The sequence below is a fragment of the Aquarana catesbeiana genome, linkage group LG13, assembly GCF_042186555.1.
Source record: "Aquarana catesbeiana isolate 2022-GZ linkage group LG13, ASM4218655v1, whole genome shotgun sequence".
Classification (NCBI taxonomy): Eukaryota; Metazoa; Chordata; class Amphibia; order Anura; family Ranidae; genus Aquarana; species Aquarana catesbeiana.
In genome coordinates, this window is record NC_133336.1 from 123,339,156 (window position 1) to 123,356,398 (window position 17,243).

At 45.1% G+C, this 17,243-nt stretch overlaps 1 protein-coding gene across 1 annotated transcript in view; it reads left to right on the forward strand.

Moving 5' to 3' along the window:
- The window catches only part of LOC141117281 (cytoglobin-1-like), a 72,991-nt gene that overhangs the window by 3,983 nt on the left and 51,765 nt on the right, over positions 1–17,243 (forward strand). The window contains exon 2 of the mRNA XM_073610051.1: positions 713–820. Coding sequence (XP_073466152.1) covers positions 713–820 — 108 coding nt within the window. The remainder of the gene's footprint in view (positions 1–712; positions 821–17,243) is intronic.

Consider the following 17,243-nt stretch of genomic DNA (forward strand, 5'->3'; position numbering starts at 1 on the left):
TTGGTTCCATGTTGAAAAACAGAAAAACATAAGAATTTAATCTTCATGCTGATATATTTTTTTTTTATTTTCACACCGGAAAGTATGAAAATAAGTTATACCACACTTCAGTCACATACTGACTTCAAATGAATGCTAAGAAGTGGTAAGGAATGTGTGAATGTAAAAGACTGACTGACACTAATCTGGTAATTTTTTTAAAATTAAATTTATTGTATGCATTTACTGTAACTGTTGTCTTAGGCCAGGATTTTGGCTTGGTGTAAATGTAGGAGGCATAGGTTCCCCCACCTCACTCCCAGCTCTCTGGCTGGGAAGTAAGGGCACATAGAATTCTGGGAAGGTGGTTTCCAGAGTCTAGGACCAGATTTATGGGCCATACTCCAAGTGCGCTCTTTTCTAATTCTCTTTGTTTTCTAACCTAAATCAGCGGTGTTTGGATTTGGCACCTAAATGTCAGTACTGTTTGAACCAAAGCAAGGTACATTTGGCTTGTCCCTATTTCTAACGTATTAAATGTTTCCCTCTTTGGTGAATCAAGCAGGACTCTCACAAGTGATAATATCTCCCAATAAGGCACTCCTAGTGAACTTGATTAAACAGGCCCATGGTATATGCACAGGAAAACATGATTATACAGTAGGTCATATACTCTAACGTGGGCTAGCTTTGGAAGAGAAAAGATTAACAAATTACGGTCGTGTGTTTTCAGGCTCTTTGAGATGCATCCAGAGTGTAAGAATTCATTTATTCCCTTCCGCAATGTGGAAGATCTGCATGAACTGAAAAATAATAAAGACCTGAGAGCCCATGGACTAAGGTAAAGGTGATTATGGCTAAAAGTAATCCTGCAAAGTATTTTATAGTAAGAACTAAGGTCTAGTTGAATGTAAACCTGTCACAACACTGGGCAATTTGAACTGAAAATATGATAAAATACATAGACAAAATTTAACTTTAGATATAACCATGTCTAAACCATTGGTAGATCCACAGAAACAGGCAGATGAAATTATCCACAAATCTCACTTTTTCTCTAAAAGTACATCTCCCCCCACTTACTACTTACCAAACATCTTATTGAGTGCCTAGTCATAGGCAGCCTCATTGACCTATAGAGAGATACAGGATGTGGGAGGGGTGGGACCAAACTCAACCTTTACAGGTATAATATGTATGATTTTAGCTGCCTATATTATTGGATCTACTGATCATTTTGACATGCAGTTTCAATTTAAGGCAACCAGTGCTAATGCATTTCTTGATCACACGTTTAGTTTGAATTGTCCACATCTGTGATAGGTGTACTTTAAGAACTACATGTGGCAATCTAGTAATGTAGGGGTAATTTCCTGTGCAAGAACAAATACTTTGAATTATCAAAAGTTCTATTTATGATGGTAAATATCTGCATCTGAGTGACAGCACCCTGCATAAAAATTGGAATAATTCATTCTATGTGTATACTTGTGGCAGACTTTGGGGGTTGCAAGTTGCTGTTGACCCCAGAGGTGTATAATTATATTGAGGACAGACATCTCTAAGAAGCAGCCGTACATGATGAGAACTGCTTATTATGGTCAATTATAGTCATGTTTGGCATACTCTGCAGACAGTACAGTGTGTTTATACAGTATATAGGAAAATGTTTGCTCTCTTTCCTGCAGAGCAAAATGAACAACCAGCACCTGTCCTATGGCTGGATATGTTTAAACTCTAAATATGTATTTATCAGCAAAGTGTTATTCTCCAAAACGAAATGGTAAGGATGCCATGGCCACTCGATTTCTGAGATCTATGTAGTTCTTACTGGATAAAGTAAAAATGTTCATTAAGAATTTCCATAATGCATCATTGGGGTGTACACAAGCACAGCTGTAGATAAATTAGAGCCTTGGGCAACATTCAAACTCAGCTCCCCTATACTAGAATACTGCAGCCCCTCTGACATTGTAGGTAGGCTGAAGTTGAGTCCACTCTGTCACCCACTTAAAACTGCTGCCCTTTTACAATTGTTCCCAAATGTATCACTAAAGATGGAAACCTGCTACTCATGTAAGCGGGGGAATTAGCATGGCTGTATTATAGAGGGAAACACGGTGCGTGGTATGTAAATGAAGTAACTTTAATTGCAAGATGAGCAACAGTGGAAAATTATATTTACAAACGTGGAGTAAACAGTTCTCTTGTTGGCATATAAGGCACAGATTCACAGTCCATTCACCAAAGATACAAAATGCAGCTCAGTAAACTGGCACTGTAGTTATTATTCCTGTCGTCACATCAGTGGTATACAAGGCACATTTTGATTACTTGCCATAGGCTGCTGTCCATAAGCAGGTTCCACAGATGCAGCAGAGATAATTTAACAGGAAAATACACTGTCTTAGATGAGCTTCTATCACAAGTACAGCAGCAGCGCTGATAGGCAGGACTGCTGAGGGACCCTGTTCTGTCCCTACAGGCTGGAACACTCTCCCTGAGTAAGGCCTAGCTTTCCCACACAGGCAGTATACAGTGCCTTGCAAAATTATTCACCCCCCTTGGCTTATTATCTATTGTGTTACATTACAGCCTTTAGTTCAATGTTTTTTTAATCTAAATTATATGTGATGGATCAGAAAACAATAGTCTAAGTTGGTGAAGTAAAATTAGAAAAATATATACTGTAGGGGATCAGACTCAAGGCAGGGACAAACTCACAGTCTCTTTAGAAAAACACCATGTTCAATGCACAGGAGATTTCCAAACAGAGGAAAAGGGGCAGCTTGCCATCAATCAAACAAAAATAAACTTCTGCTCTACCGAGCCTTACTGTGTCCGTAGTCTGACCAGTCCTTGGTTATGTAAAAAATGTCCTTCCAAATGCAAACACTTTGTATCCAAAGTTAGGGAAAACAAGCAGCCATGCTCCATGTTGCCTCCTCACATGGAGACACACACACTCTCTCAAGACCTGTAAGGAAAACATTAAACTGCAGTCCACGGACTTAGGAGTCTGTCCCACCCAGAGCTCTATCAGACTCCCAATAAAACCAGCCCCGGAACGGACTTTACCAATACAGGGTAAAGAACTATCCTTACCCTGAAGTCTTTGCTGATATTACCTTAGATTGTAAATCTAAAGGCCCATACACACGATCAGACTTTTTGACAACAAACATGCAAATTAGCTGTTTTGGCGCAACATCGGACCGTGTGTACGCTCCATCGGACAAACTTTTTCTGTTTCCATCGGACTTTTGTTGGCTGTGTGAATGCACAAACTTTCCGGCAACAAAAGTCCGATGGAGCAAAGTCCGATCGTGCGTACACAAAAGCATCGGACTTTTGTACAAACTACAGTACGCAGCCGCGAGAATGTTTCCAGTGCGATCCGATCGCGCTGGTTGTCGGCGAAAGGGTACTGTACATCTCAGGCTGGCTGCAATAGGAAAAACACGTTTTCCTACTGCGGCGGGCGCGAGAGGGAATTCCTCTCTGGGGGAATAACAGGCCCTTCGGTATGGATTTTAAGGGGAACCCCCTACGCCGAAAAATGGCGTGGGGGTCCCCCCAAAATCCATACCAGACCCTTATCCGAGCATGCAGCCCGGCCAGTCAGGAAAGGGGGTGGGGACGAGCGAGCGCCCCCCCTCCTGAGCCGTACTAGGCCGTATGCCCTCAACATGGGGGGTGGGTGCTTTTGGGGAGGGGAGCGCCCTGCGGCCCCCCACCCCAAAGCACCTTGTCCCCATGTTGATGAGGACAAGGACCTCTTCCCGACAACCCTGGCCGTTGGTTGTCGGGGTCTGCGGGCGAGGGGCTTATCGCAATCTGTGAGCCCCCTTTTAATAAGGGGCCCCCAGATCCCGGCCCCCCACCCTTTGTGAATGAGTATGGGGTACATGGTACCCCTACCCATTCACCTAGGGAAAAAAGTGTCAATAAAAAAACACAGTACACAGGTTTTTAAAGTAATTTATTAGGCAGCTCCGGGGGTCTTCTTCTGACTCCAGGGGTCTCTCCGGCGTCTTCTCCCGGTGTCCGTATCTTCTGCCAGCTCCTCCGCTATCTTCTGCCGCTCTTTTGCTAGCGGTGGCCCGGACTTCTGGATCGTCTTCTTCCCTCTTCTCTTCTCTCCAGGGGAATGCTCTCTGAGCGCTCCGCAATGGACTTATATAGGCGGTGACCCCGCCCCCTTATGAGGTCACAGTCCCGGGGCATGCTGGGACTGAGATCTCATAAGGGGGCGTGGTCATGTCTTCTGATGACCATGCCCCCTTATGAGATCACAGTCCCAGCATGCCCCGGGACTGTGACCTCATAAGGGGGCGGGGTCACCGCCTATATAAGTCCATTGCGGAGCGCTCAGAGAGCATTCCAGCTGGAGAGAGCGTCATGTCAACATCGGAAGCAGAGAAGAGGGAAGACGACGATCCAGAAGTCCGGGCCACCGCTAGCAAAAGAGCGGCAGAAGATACGGACACCGGGAGAAGACGCCGGAGAGACCCCCGAAGTCGGAAGAAGACCCCCGGAGCTGCCTAATAAATTACTTGTTTTTTTATTGACACTTTTTTCCCTAGGTGACCGGCTGGGCTGCGTGCTCAGATAAGGGTCTGGTATGGATTTTAGGGGGACCCCACGCCATTTTTTCGGCGTAGGGGGTTCCCCTTAAAATCCATACCAGATCTAAGGGCCTGGTATGCCCCCGGAGGGGAACCCATGCCAGTTTTTTATTTAAAATTTGGCGTGGAGTTCCCCCTCAAGATTCATGCCAAACACAGTGCCTGGCATTGGCGGGGATCCAAGTCGGATCCCCACACCAGTGTGAACCTGGCTCGCAAGGTGTCAATCTCGCCGATAAAAGTGGCAAGATTGACACAATATCAGACAACAATACAGAAGATGACCAAAGGGTGGTGGTAAAGAGCTGAAAAACCACATGATTTGGTGAAAGTTGGCTGGAAAAGTCCTGCTATCTGTATGCAATACAAACTTATGGCCAACGCCCTTTGTACAAAAATCCAAGGGAAAGTTTGTACAAAGTCCTATCGTGTGTATGGGGCTTTAGAATCCGTGGAGGAACATACTGTAATTCCCATCAATTACTTTTCCTGTCATTTTACCTTGTTTCACAGGCACCCCGCTAAATATCTCCCCCCTCTGCTCAAACTCGGGGGGGTTGAGCACCTTGGGCAAACAGACTGTAAACTTGGGAGAGGGCATCAGCGTTAGCTTGTTGGCTACCTGGTCTATGTTCTACTAAAAAATGTTAAATTCTTTAGAGCCACGAACCACCTCGTAACTCTTGCATTTTTCTCCTTATTTTGGGCCATCCATTTGAGTGGGGCATGGTCAGTTAGGATCCTAAACTGTCGCCCTAATAGATAATATTTTAAACTTTCAAGAGCCCATTTGATGGCTAGACATTCCCGTTCTACAATGGCGTACCTTTTTTCAGCAGGGGTCAATTTTCTGCTTAAGAACGCTATGGTGTGTTCCTCCCCATTTAGCACTTGGGATAACACTGCGCCTAACCCCACTTATGAAGCATCCGTCTGCACTATAAATTCCTGTGTGAAATCTGGGGACCAAGTTACCACTGAAGACCCCCCCCCCCCCCCCCCCTTGGTAAGATCCGTAGGGGGAGCGGCCAACGTAGCAAAATTGGGGACAAACCTTCTGTAATAGCCTACTAACCCCAAAAAGCCCTGACCTGTTTTTTATTCAGGGGTCTTGGCCAACTTTGGATTGCTTGGATCTTTGTGACTTGGGGTTTTACTACCCCCCTGCCAAAAATGTACCCTAGATACCGGGCCTCCTCTAATCCCACAGCGCACTTCTTAGCATTGGCTGTCAGGCACTCACCATGGAGGGCATTAATAACAGCCTGCACTTTAGGTAAGTGGCTCTCCCAGTCTGCACTAAAAATTACCACATCATCTAAATACGTAGATGCATAGGCTTGGTGGGGTTTAAGGATGCGATCCATCATCCTCTGAAAAGTGGCTGGGGCCCCATGTAGGCTGAAAGGCATCCTCTTGTACTGCCAGTGGCCCTCAGGAGTGGAAAAGGCTGTCTTCTCTTTTGCATGTTCAGTAAGTGGTATTTCCCAATACCCCTTCGTAAGGTCCAGGGTGGTGATATATGGAGCGTGTCCCAGACGCTCAATTAATTCATCTACCCTGGGCATTGGATAAGCGTCAAATTTTGACACCTCATTTAACTTTCGGAAATCATTACAAAATCGGATGCTTCCATCCGGTTTGGGAATAAGGACGATTGGACTTCACCACTTACTATGGGATTCTTCTATTACCTCAAGATCCAACATCCTCCTTATTTCCTCTGAGACTACTTGCCGTCGAGCTTCTGGGATGCGATAAGGTTTTAAATTAACTTTCACACCTGGCTCGGTCACAATATCATGCTTTATTGCTGAAGTTACCCCTGGAAGATCAGAGAAGAACTCCCTATTTCTTAGCAGAAACTCCTTGGTTTCTTGTTTTTGGCTTACAGACAAGGCCTCAGAAATCACCACCCCCGGCATGGTAGAAGGACTTGTGGTAGTCATCGCCAGGGGTGCTTGAACCATAAGGGATTCTCTGTCTTTCCAGGGCTTCAATAGATTGACATGGTAGATTTGCTAGGGTTTCCTTTTGCCAAGCTGTTGTATTCTATAGTTAAGTTCATCCACCTGTGTCTACAACCTCGTATGTCCTTTGCCATTTCGCCAGAAATTTGCTCTCCACCGTAGGTACCCACACAAGAACTCTGTCACCGGGGTTAAAGTTTCGGATCCTGGCGGAACAGTTATAGATTCTAGCCTGAGCCTGCTGAGCCTGTTGCAAGTGGGACTTAACAATAGGTATGACTTTTCCAATCCACTCTTGCATTTGAGCAATATGTTCCACTACACGTTTGAGTGGGGTTGCCTCTTGTTCCCAGGTCTCTTTTGCTATATCTAATAGGCCCCTCGGGTGTCTGCCATACAGCAACTCAAAAGGGGTAAAGCCGGTGGAGGCTTGGGGTACCTCCCATATAGCAAACATGAGATAGGGCAAGAGGCAGTCCCAGTCCCTACCATCTGCTGCTACCACTCGCTTTAACATTCCTTACAGTGTTTTGTTGAACCTTTCCACTAGACCATCCGTTTGGGGGTAGTACACGGAAGTGCGTAAGTGATTAATTTTAAACAATTTGCATAACTCTTTAGTAACCTTCGACATTAAGGCCGTGCCCTAGTCAGTTAGCAGCTCTAGAGGAATACCCACATGTGAAAATATCAGAGAAAGCTCTTTAGCAATACTCCTAGCTGAGGGGTTCCTTAACGGGATTGCCTTCGGGTACCGTGTGGCATAGTCCAAGACAACCAGGATATACTGGTGCCCCCTAGCGGACTTAACCAAGGGACCTACAATATCCATGGCAATCCTGTCAAAGGGCACCTCAATGATGGGTAAAGGTACCAATGGACGCCGGAAATGTGAGACCGGAGCAGTGAGCTGACAAACTGGGCAAGAGTCACAGTACACTTTTACCTCTTTGTAAGCCTGGCCAATAAAACCGTGGCAATACTCTTTCCTTAGTTTTATCTACCCCCAGATGTCCCCCAAGAACATGAGAATGTGCCAGGTCCAGTATCATGTGTCTATGAGGTTGAGGTACTAGCAACTGTTCAAGTCTCTCTCTCCTCAATTTTTTTCCATAGCAAAATTCCATAGCAAAATGTGGGAATATGGCCTTCCCTGGCTCTTGGGATACCCCATTTATCACTTTTACCTCTTCCCTTGCCCTAGCTAAAGTGGGGTCCCTAAGCTGGGCCGTGCCAAAGTTTTCCCGGGTCGTGGGCAGGTCCAGCAGGTCTAACTTTGGTTGGGGGTTCTCTGTGTCACCTGCAAGGACCTCCAAGGGAAAATGGGTAGACTCTCTCTCCGTTCTGTTCCTCCAACGGTTCTGGGCAGTAGGAATCCGATCCCGCCGAGGGCCTTTTTCTCTTGGCGCTATCCCATAAATTCCAGAAAAAAGGCAAGTCTCGTCCAAGGACAGTGTTATACATGAGATTTAGGACTACTCCAACCTCATGGTCCATAGTGCCACAGGGAGATTCAATAGATACAACGGCTGTGGGGTAGCACTTGATATCCCCATGAATATAAACCACACCCTTTAGCTGTCGCTGCAACTTTTGGGGGTTCACAAGACTGGCATGCACTAGAGTTACTAGACTGCCAGAATCCAGCAAGGCAGTCATCCACTTTAATGACACAAATTTGTTTCTCAGTGCTGCCTGGCTGTTGTGGGGTGTCCCCTGGTGTAGCAACAAAATAACTTTTCTGGGTCATGCTGTAATCCATAGATTCCTGGCTTAGCGGACAACTTGCGGCAAGGTGCCCCGGTTCTTGGCAACGCCAGCACACTATAGGACCCCGGTCCTGGTGGGTCTCCCTTTGTTGACTGAGCCTCTTCACTCCTTGCGCCTCAGGAACCTCCATCGTATTTACTTCCCTTTTCCCCCACTAAAGGGCGGGATCGCTTTTTCCAGGGATGGTGGGCTTCTGTCTCTTGGGGGATTCTATGGGTACTACACCCCGAAGAAAATCCTCAGTACACAAGTACCGCTCCACGAGGGCCACCAATTCATTGGCATCTTTAGCATCAGCTCTCCCGGGGGTTGGAAGGGCTCTCACAAAGTGGTCTACTACGACACTCTCCAAGATTTGGGCTGGGGTGACGACCTCCGGCTTTAACCACATCCGAGTGAGGTGAATGAAGTCGTACATCTGGGACCTTGCAGGTTGGTCCACCTTAAATTGGCATGCATGGACGCGCTGAGCTCTCACAGCCATTGTTACACCAAGGCGGGCCAGAATTTCAGTTTTCAGAGTTTCGTATTGCTGGGCCTCAACAGCATTTAAATCAAAATAGGCCTTCTGTGGGTCCCCGGTCAAAAAGGGGGGCAAGGACCTCAGCCCATTGGTCCAGGGGTAGCCCTTCGCGCTTTGCCACCCTCTCAAAAACCATGAGGAAAGCCTCCACATCATCCTCGGTCGGTGTAATGCAGTCCGCACTCGCTTGCATAAATCTTCAACATTGTCCACACGTAGGACTTTGTCAGTAAGGGACTGTACCTGAGTCTGTATGAGCTTATTGAAATCCTTCTGCTCCTGTATGGCCACTTGGGTAGCAGTTATCAACAAGCGGTTAGTTTCTTGTTGGTCTATGCATGCTTGCACCAGCTGTTTGATTAGTTCCTCCATTCTCTTATCAGTTTACTGGTACCAGTGAATTAATAAAAAAACAAATATTTTCTTAGCGTACTGTCCCTTTAAGAGCGCTGGCTCTTATTTATTTTTTTCAAAAATGCCTCTGCAAGAGGTACAGTCTCTGGGTCTTGTGCCCGCTTCAAGCCACCAATTGTAGGGGATCAGACTCAAGGCAGGGACAAACAGTCTCTTTAGCAAAACACCATGTTTAATGCACAGGCGATTTCCAAACAGAAGAAAAAGGGCAGCTTGCCGTCAATCAAACAAAAATAAACTTCTGCTCTACCAAGCCTTAGTGTGTCTGTAGTCTGACCAGTCCTTGGTTATGTAGAAAATGTCCTTCCAAACGCAAACACTTTGTATCCAAAGTTAGGGAAAACAAGCAGCCATGCTCCTAGTTGCCTCCTCACATGGAGACACACACTCTCTCTCTGAGAGCTAGGACCAGCTGCCTTAATCAAGACCTGAAAAAAGAAAAAACAGGATTTTTAAAACAGCTTACCTGTAAAATCCTTTTCTTTGAGGTACATCAGGGGACACAGTTACTATGTGGGTTATAGGCCACCTTTAGGTGATGGACACTGGCACGCCCTAAATTAACAAGTGCACTCCCTATATAACCCCTCCCACTACTGGGAGTATTCAGTTTTGTAGCCAAGCAATACACGTGTATACCAAGAAGGGAGGGACCTCTGTGTCCCCTGATGTACCTCAAACAAAAGGATTTTACTGGTAAGCTGTTTTAAAAATCCTGTTTTCTTTTCATACATCAGGGGACACAGAGCCATAGTAATTACTATTTGGGATGTCCCATAGCAATGGCAGCTGAAGGGAGGGAGACACAATAAAAGGTAGGGCATTAAGAGGCCAGAGGACTTATACTGCAGCCTGCAGTACACTACGCCCGAAGGCAATATCCTCATGACCTTTTACATTGATTTGATAGAATCTGGTAAATGTATGGACTGAAGACCAAGTTGCGGCCTTGCAGATCTGAGCCATAGAGGCCTGGTAACGCACCGCCCATGAGGCACTAACAGCCCTGGTGGAATGTGTTTTAACATGAAAAGGAGGAACTTTCTTCCTCAGACCATAAGATTGAACAATCACTTTACTAATCCATTTGGAAATAGTAGATTTCGATGCTGCTTGTCCTCTTTTAGGACCTTCTGGCAGCACAAACAAAATATCTGTTTTTGCGAATCTGAGCGGTTTCCTAAAAATGGGCCTTAGCTGCTCTTACTACATCAAGGGAATCTAGTGCCTTCTTATCCTTAGATCGAGACTTTGGGAAAAAAAGGCAGAATAATATCTTGGTTCAAATGAGAAACGGTCATCGCTTCCGATAGAAATTTAGGATGAGGCCGCAATACCACCTTATCCTTATGCATGATTAAAAATATGGCCCTTTACAAGACAGAGCCGCCAATTCCAATATTCTTCTTGGCAGAAGATATGGCAACCAAAAAGACTATTTTTCTTTAAAAGAACTAAGGGAATTTCCCATATAGGTTCAAAAGGCTGATTCCGTAAAGCCGACAAGACTAAAATTCAAATCCCAAGGATTTAGAGGTGCCTTGGCAGAGGGATTAATTCTTGTTACCCCTTGAATAAAAGTACGCACCAGAGAGTGAGAAACAAAAGGCCGATGAAAAAATATTGATAAGGCCGAGACCTGGCCCTTGATCGTACTCAGGGCCAGGTTAATTTCTAATCCCATATGCAGGAATTCAAGAATCCTACCTATGACATACTTCCTGGAGTGCCAACCCCTGGATCCATACCAGAAAATATGTGCCTTCCAGATTCTAAGTAACTGACTCTGGAGGCCGGCTTCCTAGCATAAATCAATGTAGACACTACTGAAGGAGATAACCCATGATCCTTTAGAATGTGGGTTTCAATAGCAAAACCGCTAAATTTAGCGTTTGTAAGGTAGGATGAAATACCGGACCTTGAGCTAGAAGGTCTGGCCATAATGGCAGGGTCCAAGGGACTTCTACTGTCATCTTTATGATCTCGGCGCCACGCTAGTGCCACCAGAATCACCTCTTCTCATTCCTGCTTGATCCTGCGGAGAAGGCGCGGAAGTAGCAGAACTGGAGGAAAGCATAGATCAGTGAAAACTGATCCTATGGGAAGACCAAGGCATCTGTTCCGCACGCTAGTGGATCCTTCGTCCTAGACACAAAGTTGTCGACCTTGTTGTTAATCTGGACGCGAACAGATCTACGTCCAGATAATCCCATTCTTGACATATCGAGAGGAAGATGTCGGGGTGAAGGGACCATTCTCCCGGAAACAATAGTTGGCGACTTAATAGTCCGCCTGCCAATTCTCTATCCCTGGAATGCACATTGCTGATAGACAAGGTATGTTGCTTTCTGCCCAAGCTGGAACATGATTCACTTCTTTTTGGACTGCACGACTTCTCGTGCCCCCTTGTGATTGATGTAAGGCACATCCGTGGCATTGTTGGATTGAATCCTGACAGGACAATTCCGTAGCCTGAGTGTCCAGAATTCCAGGGCCAGATGTACTGCCCTAATTTCTAGAACGTTGATGGACAGGGTCCTTTCTGGTTCTTGGACCATTTCCACTGGACAGAAGCTTCTTCCAGGACTGCTTGCCAACCTAGAAGGTTGGCGTCCGTTGTTACCATTTTTCAAGATACTGGTAAAAAAAGAATTTCAATTTTTGGAGGTTGCTGATATTAACCACCAATTAAGGCCCAGACACACCTAGGTGGATGAGAGTATTGGAGAAAAACCAAAGCCCGAACTTTCTTGTTCCAGACCGACAGAATAGCATTTTGTAGCAGTCTTGAATGAAACTGCGCATAAGGAACGGTCTTGAAGGAGGCCACAATTTTCCCTGACAATTACATGCACATCTGAATGGAAGGATTTTTCTTTGCTTTGACAAGTTCAATCAGTTCTTTAATGGAACCGATTCTTGGCTGGGGTAGGAATACCTTCTTTTGTATGGTATCTATGACTAGCCCCAAGTACTCTAATCTCCTTGATGGTTTTAAGGAGGATTTTTCTAGGTTGAGTATCCAACCTAGGCATTCCAGGGAGCTTACAGCAGAGATTCTTTGGTTTAGGCCAGAGACTGATTGATCTACTAAAAGCAGATCGTCTAAATAGGCTAGGACTTATGCCCTGGGCCGTTAACCTGACTAAGGGAGGTGTCAGGAATTTTGTGAATACCCGTGGAGCAGTGGCTAGACCAAATGGCAGAGCCGCAAACTGAAAATGCGATTTTCTACTTCAAAGCGTAGAAATTTCTGATGAGCGGGAAATATCAGTATGTGGAAATCTGCATCTTTGATATCGATTGATGCCAGAACTCTCCTCCTTGCAAAATGGAGACCACCGATCGGATTGACTCCATGCGAAAGGACCATATATTTAAGTGCCAGTTCAGATCTTTGAGATCTAAAATAGGACTTACCACCCCATTTGGTTTTGAAACCGTGAAAAGGTTTGAATAAAACCCTGAACTCTGTTCCTCTAAGGGAACCTCCGATATCACCTCTTGAGATAAAAGATGATCCAGAGCTAAAAAGAGAGACTTTCTTTCCCCTGGATTTCTGGAAATATTTGATTTTAGAAAACGAGGAAACGGGAATTCTCGTGACTCTAGTTTGTAACCTAGAGAAACTGAGGAAGCCCCCCCACTGTCCTGACATTGTTCCTGCCAGATTTTGCAAATTGCAGAAGCCTTCCCTCCACCCGAGCGAGCTGGGGCGCACCTTCATAAGGAGGCCTTAGCATTTTGCTTTGCAGGCTACCTGCCCCAAGACCTCTTCTGGCCCTGGGACTCTTGGTCTTGACTGTGAAGGCGGTCAAGACTGCCTAGGGGCAGATGCTCCTGGTACTGGAGAGGCAGCATGCCAAATTAGAAATGTTTAAACTTCTTCTTTTACTGGCAAAAGAGAACTTTTCCCATTAGAAATCCTTTGGATATATTTATCCAGATCGTCTCCAATAACCGCTCACCATGAAAAGGCAAACTGGCTAGGAGTTTTTTACATGGTGCTTCGGCTGACCAATTTACCAGCCACAGGACTCTGTGTATGTACTAGTGCCAACATAAGCCGTGAGGCTTAAATGATAGAATTTTTCATCGCATGCACCGTAAAACATAGTGCATCTGATACGCCATCCCATTGTTGGGCCTGCTGATTAGGAAGAATCTTAAGTATCTCTACAAACTGATCCTTTTATGGCCTGAGATACCCCAATTGCCGTAAGAATCGGCTGCGCTACTGAACCTGCCAGAGACATGTTGTTCTTAAACAGGAGTTCCAACTTTTTAAAGCGGGGGTCCACCTATCGTTTTTTTTTTTTGGAGTTCATTCACAAACTTTTCTTCTCATGATTATCTACTCACATGTTCTGTGTAATAAGTCTGCCTGTGTCCGATTTCGTTGTAAAGAATAACTTATAAAATTCACTGAAGGCGGTTTCCATCTTCTTTGTGGGCATTTGAAGCCCACAAGCATGTATTTCCTGGATGCGGTGAATGCTGTGCTCCCAGCATTCACCGAGATGTTGTGATGACACTGTTGCACAATGCATGCTGGGAAGCCTGAGACTAGCTCCCAGGGGACTGTGGGAGGTCTGGGAGAGGCTAGAAACACGCCTACTCCCATGGGAGGAAAACCAGGAAGTGCTAAGAAGATTAGAAAAAAAAAAAGGTAATTACGGCGATTTAAATTTTTTTACACAGCATGTCAGCATCTAGGCAAGGAAGAGAATGCATAGAGATAATGTTCAAAATTTGGGTGGAACCCCGCTTTAACTGTTGGATCCTTTATCATTTGCGCATTGTCTATCGGACAAGTGAGATTTTTATTCACCGAGGTGATTGCAGCATTAATTGCTGGAACCTCCCACTTCTTATAGAATTCTTCCTCCATAGATACACTTTATTGGAGGAAAAAAACAGCTTATCCAGGTGTTCCCATTCTGAATATATCAGCTTTTTTAGCCATGAATGGATAGGAAAAGCGTCCCCAGACGGGGAAGGTTAGTGATCCCAACCAGAGGTGGGCTCATCACTAGACTGCACTACAGGCAGTAAAAGGGTTAAATGAACCAATCTAGTGAGGGAGTGTACCAGAAATGTGAGACTACTCCCTCCATACTAGGATCCTCAGAAGAGGATATATTAGTATCTTCCAGGTCTCTTTGGAAGACCTTCCTGATCTCCTGCCTCTTGTACCTCAAAATGAGGGTCCTGAGCACTGGATGGGGATCTGCTATGATTGAACCCACTATGGAAAGTGATCATAGCATCAATCTTCTTTTCCACTAGAAATGGTAGAAGAAAAAAACCTCCTGTGTGATAAATATATATACAGGGACTGAAGTGTTTAGCGCTGCTGCAACACCAGTCTCCCCTGACGGCTCATTCTGACCGACCACATCACTCTCAAAGGAGGATGACATTCTTTTGGACATGGATTTAGGTTGTTTGTAAAATAATCAAACCCCTACCACTCAAAGCCTACTGTTAAAAACAGAGGCACTACCAAAAGAATGCATACACTGCTAGGCTATAGTCCAGCAATAAAAAATGCTGCTATTAATGCCCAGCCCGAAGCAATAGTAATAATGTGTCAAAGGAAATGCCTGTGTTACCAACCTGAAGTAATGCCACCTCTTTGCTCTTGTGTCCCTCCACAGCCTGCAGCAGCACCCAGTGTGCTTTTAAAAACTTCCTCCATGTGTTCCTGGCGTCGGAGAACGCCAACGCCGTTATCCCCGCCCCCCGCACTGTTTTACGGCTCCACCCTCCTTTTCAAAAGGACGGGTTGTCCCGTGCAAGCGGCGGGCTATAGGTTCCACTGGAATCCCGAGCCGGTCCGGCGGGGGGGTAAAACAACCGCCAGGCGGCCGCAGCGTTTTTTTTTTTTTTTTATTGAATCTGGGCCTTTAATCCCCCCAAGGGGGGAATTCCAGCGCAGGGGCTACCGACAGGAGGACAAGTTACCCCTTCTTACCAGAGGATCTTGCTGCTTTTTCCCGGAGGAGAAGGTGGAAGTGTTCGCTCCTGACACAGTGCTGTTTCCCGCATGAGGCGGTGAGTGCTCAATACAGCCCCCAGTGGTGACACATAGACATGACAACATTATACACTTAAAGGAGACTTTTCATAAACATTTCAAAATCTCCACTTACCTTTTCCCGCCGCAGGGTTTTCTGTGGTAAACCATCAGACCCAATCTTCACCCTTCACGGTGGGCTCCGTAAAACCTTCAGAAACAGGGGAACCTCGAGGTATCCCACAATCCTGGACCTGCAACAGCACCCTGCCAGTAAAACTTTATTGGCCTTACTACCAACAGTACTGGATCCCAGGGTACAGCTCTCTAGAAAGAGAAGCATTCGCAAGCAAAAACCTCGTTTCTTCGGATACGAGGCCCGGGTACCATTCAACCTGGCCTGAAAGACACTCTGAATGGATCCGGTCAGCATGGCTAGCCCCAGCAAGGATTGTTCCAGTGGAGCTCAGCACAGCACATCTTTACTCGTGACCAACACCTTAGACACTGGCGAAAAAAACTGAATACTCCCAGTAGTGGGAGGGGTTATATAGGGAGTGCACTTGTTAATTTAGGGCGTGCCAGTGTCCATCACCTAAAGGTGGCCTATAACCCACATAGTAATTACTATGGCTCTGTGTCCCCTGATGTATGAAAAGAAATTACAGCGCTGTGCAGAAAAGTGTAAATAGCAGCCAACACAGCTATAGACCAAAGCAACAAATATAGAAGTTATAGTGTAGCGCTATAAATCAATAAATTGACCATTAAATTAATAATGGAATAAATCATCCAAACGTGCAGTATGATATTGGGGTGGAGACCGATAGAACAGGGCTCTGTTCATTGCTACTAGCAAGTTGCAATTCATCTTTAAGTTGATCACGTGCAAAATCTTCAAATACAAAATCTTTTTCCTGTTCACTGTGAAAGAGGAAACAATGACTGTTAATGAGATTTAGTAGCAGTATATAAGAATAGGACAGCTCATTCTGTTGAAAAACAACAGACTAACTGGCCAGATAATTGGGTGAAAATAAAAGAAAGAAAGACTAAAAAAGAAAATGAATGCGGCCATCACATCTAAGAATTGGTTTGTGAATATCGGTTTGGAGCTCCCCATTGGAGTATTACCTACGAGCTGCTGTCTGAGAAAGTTTGCATCAAGTCATCGTGGCTGTCCAAGCAGGTGCATCTTCCCAGCCAGCTGGTTATAAGTCTTTTATGACTTGGGTGGCATAAGCCTCTCCAAATCAACATCTGGTAAGCCTCCTTATGATTATTGGTGGTGGCTTACCTATTATTCCAACTTCCTTCCAAGTGATGTCTGTCAAATATGTCTCCAGATTTGTGGGATCATCCTTTCTAATCTTTGGACTCCATCTTCATATTTGCTGACATTTTTGGACTTTTGTATGATTTGACCTTTTGTGTCCTTAGTGTGACACAGTTCTATATTTTTACATTATTTTAATTATTTCATTTTTTTTTTTTTTTCACGCGTGTGTTCACTCCTTTGTGGTTTAAGATATTAGAGTCACTCATCGTGTACTTGTGTATTGACATAAGGCTAAATATTTTACTCCCTTTGGGCACGTTTGGATGATTTATTCCATTATTAATTTAATGGTCAATTTATTGATTTATAGCGCTACACTTTAACTTCCACTTAATCAAGACCTGTAAGGAAAACATTAAACTGCGGTCCATGAACTTGGGAGTCTGTCCCACCCAGAGCTCTATCAGACTCCCAATAAAACCAGCCCCGGAACGGACTTTACCAATACAGGGTAAAGAACTATCCTTCTTTACCCTGAAGTCTTTGCTGGTATTACCTTAGATTGCAAATCTAAGAATCCGTGGAGGAACATATATCCCATCAATTACTTTTCCAGTCATTTTACCCTGTTTCACAGGCACCCCGCTACAATACATAAAAC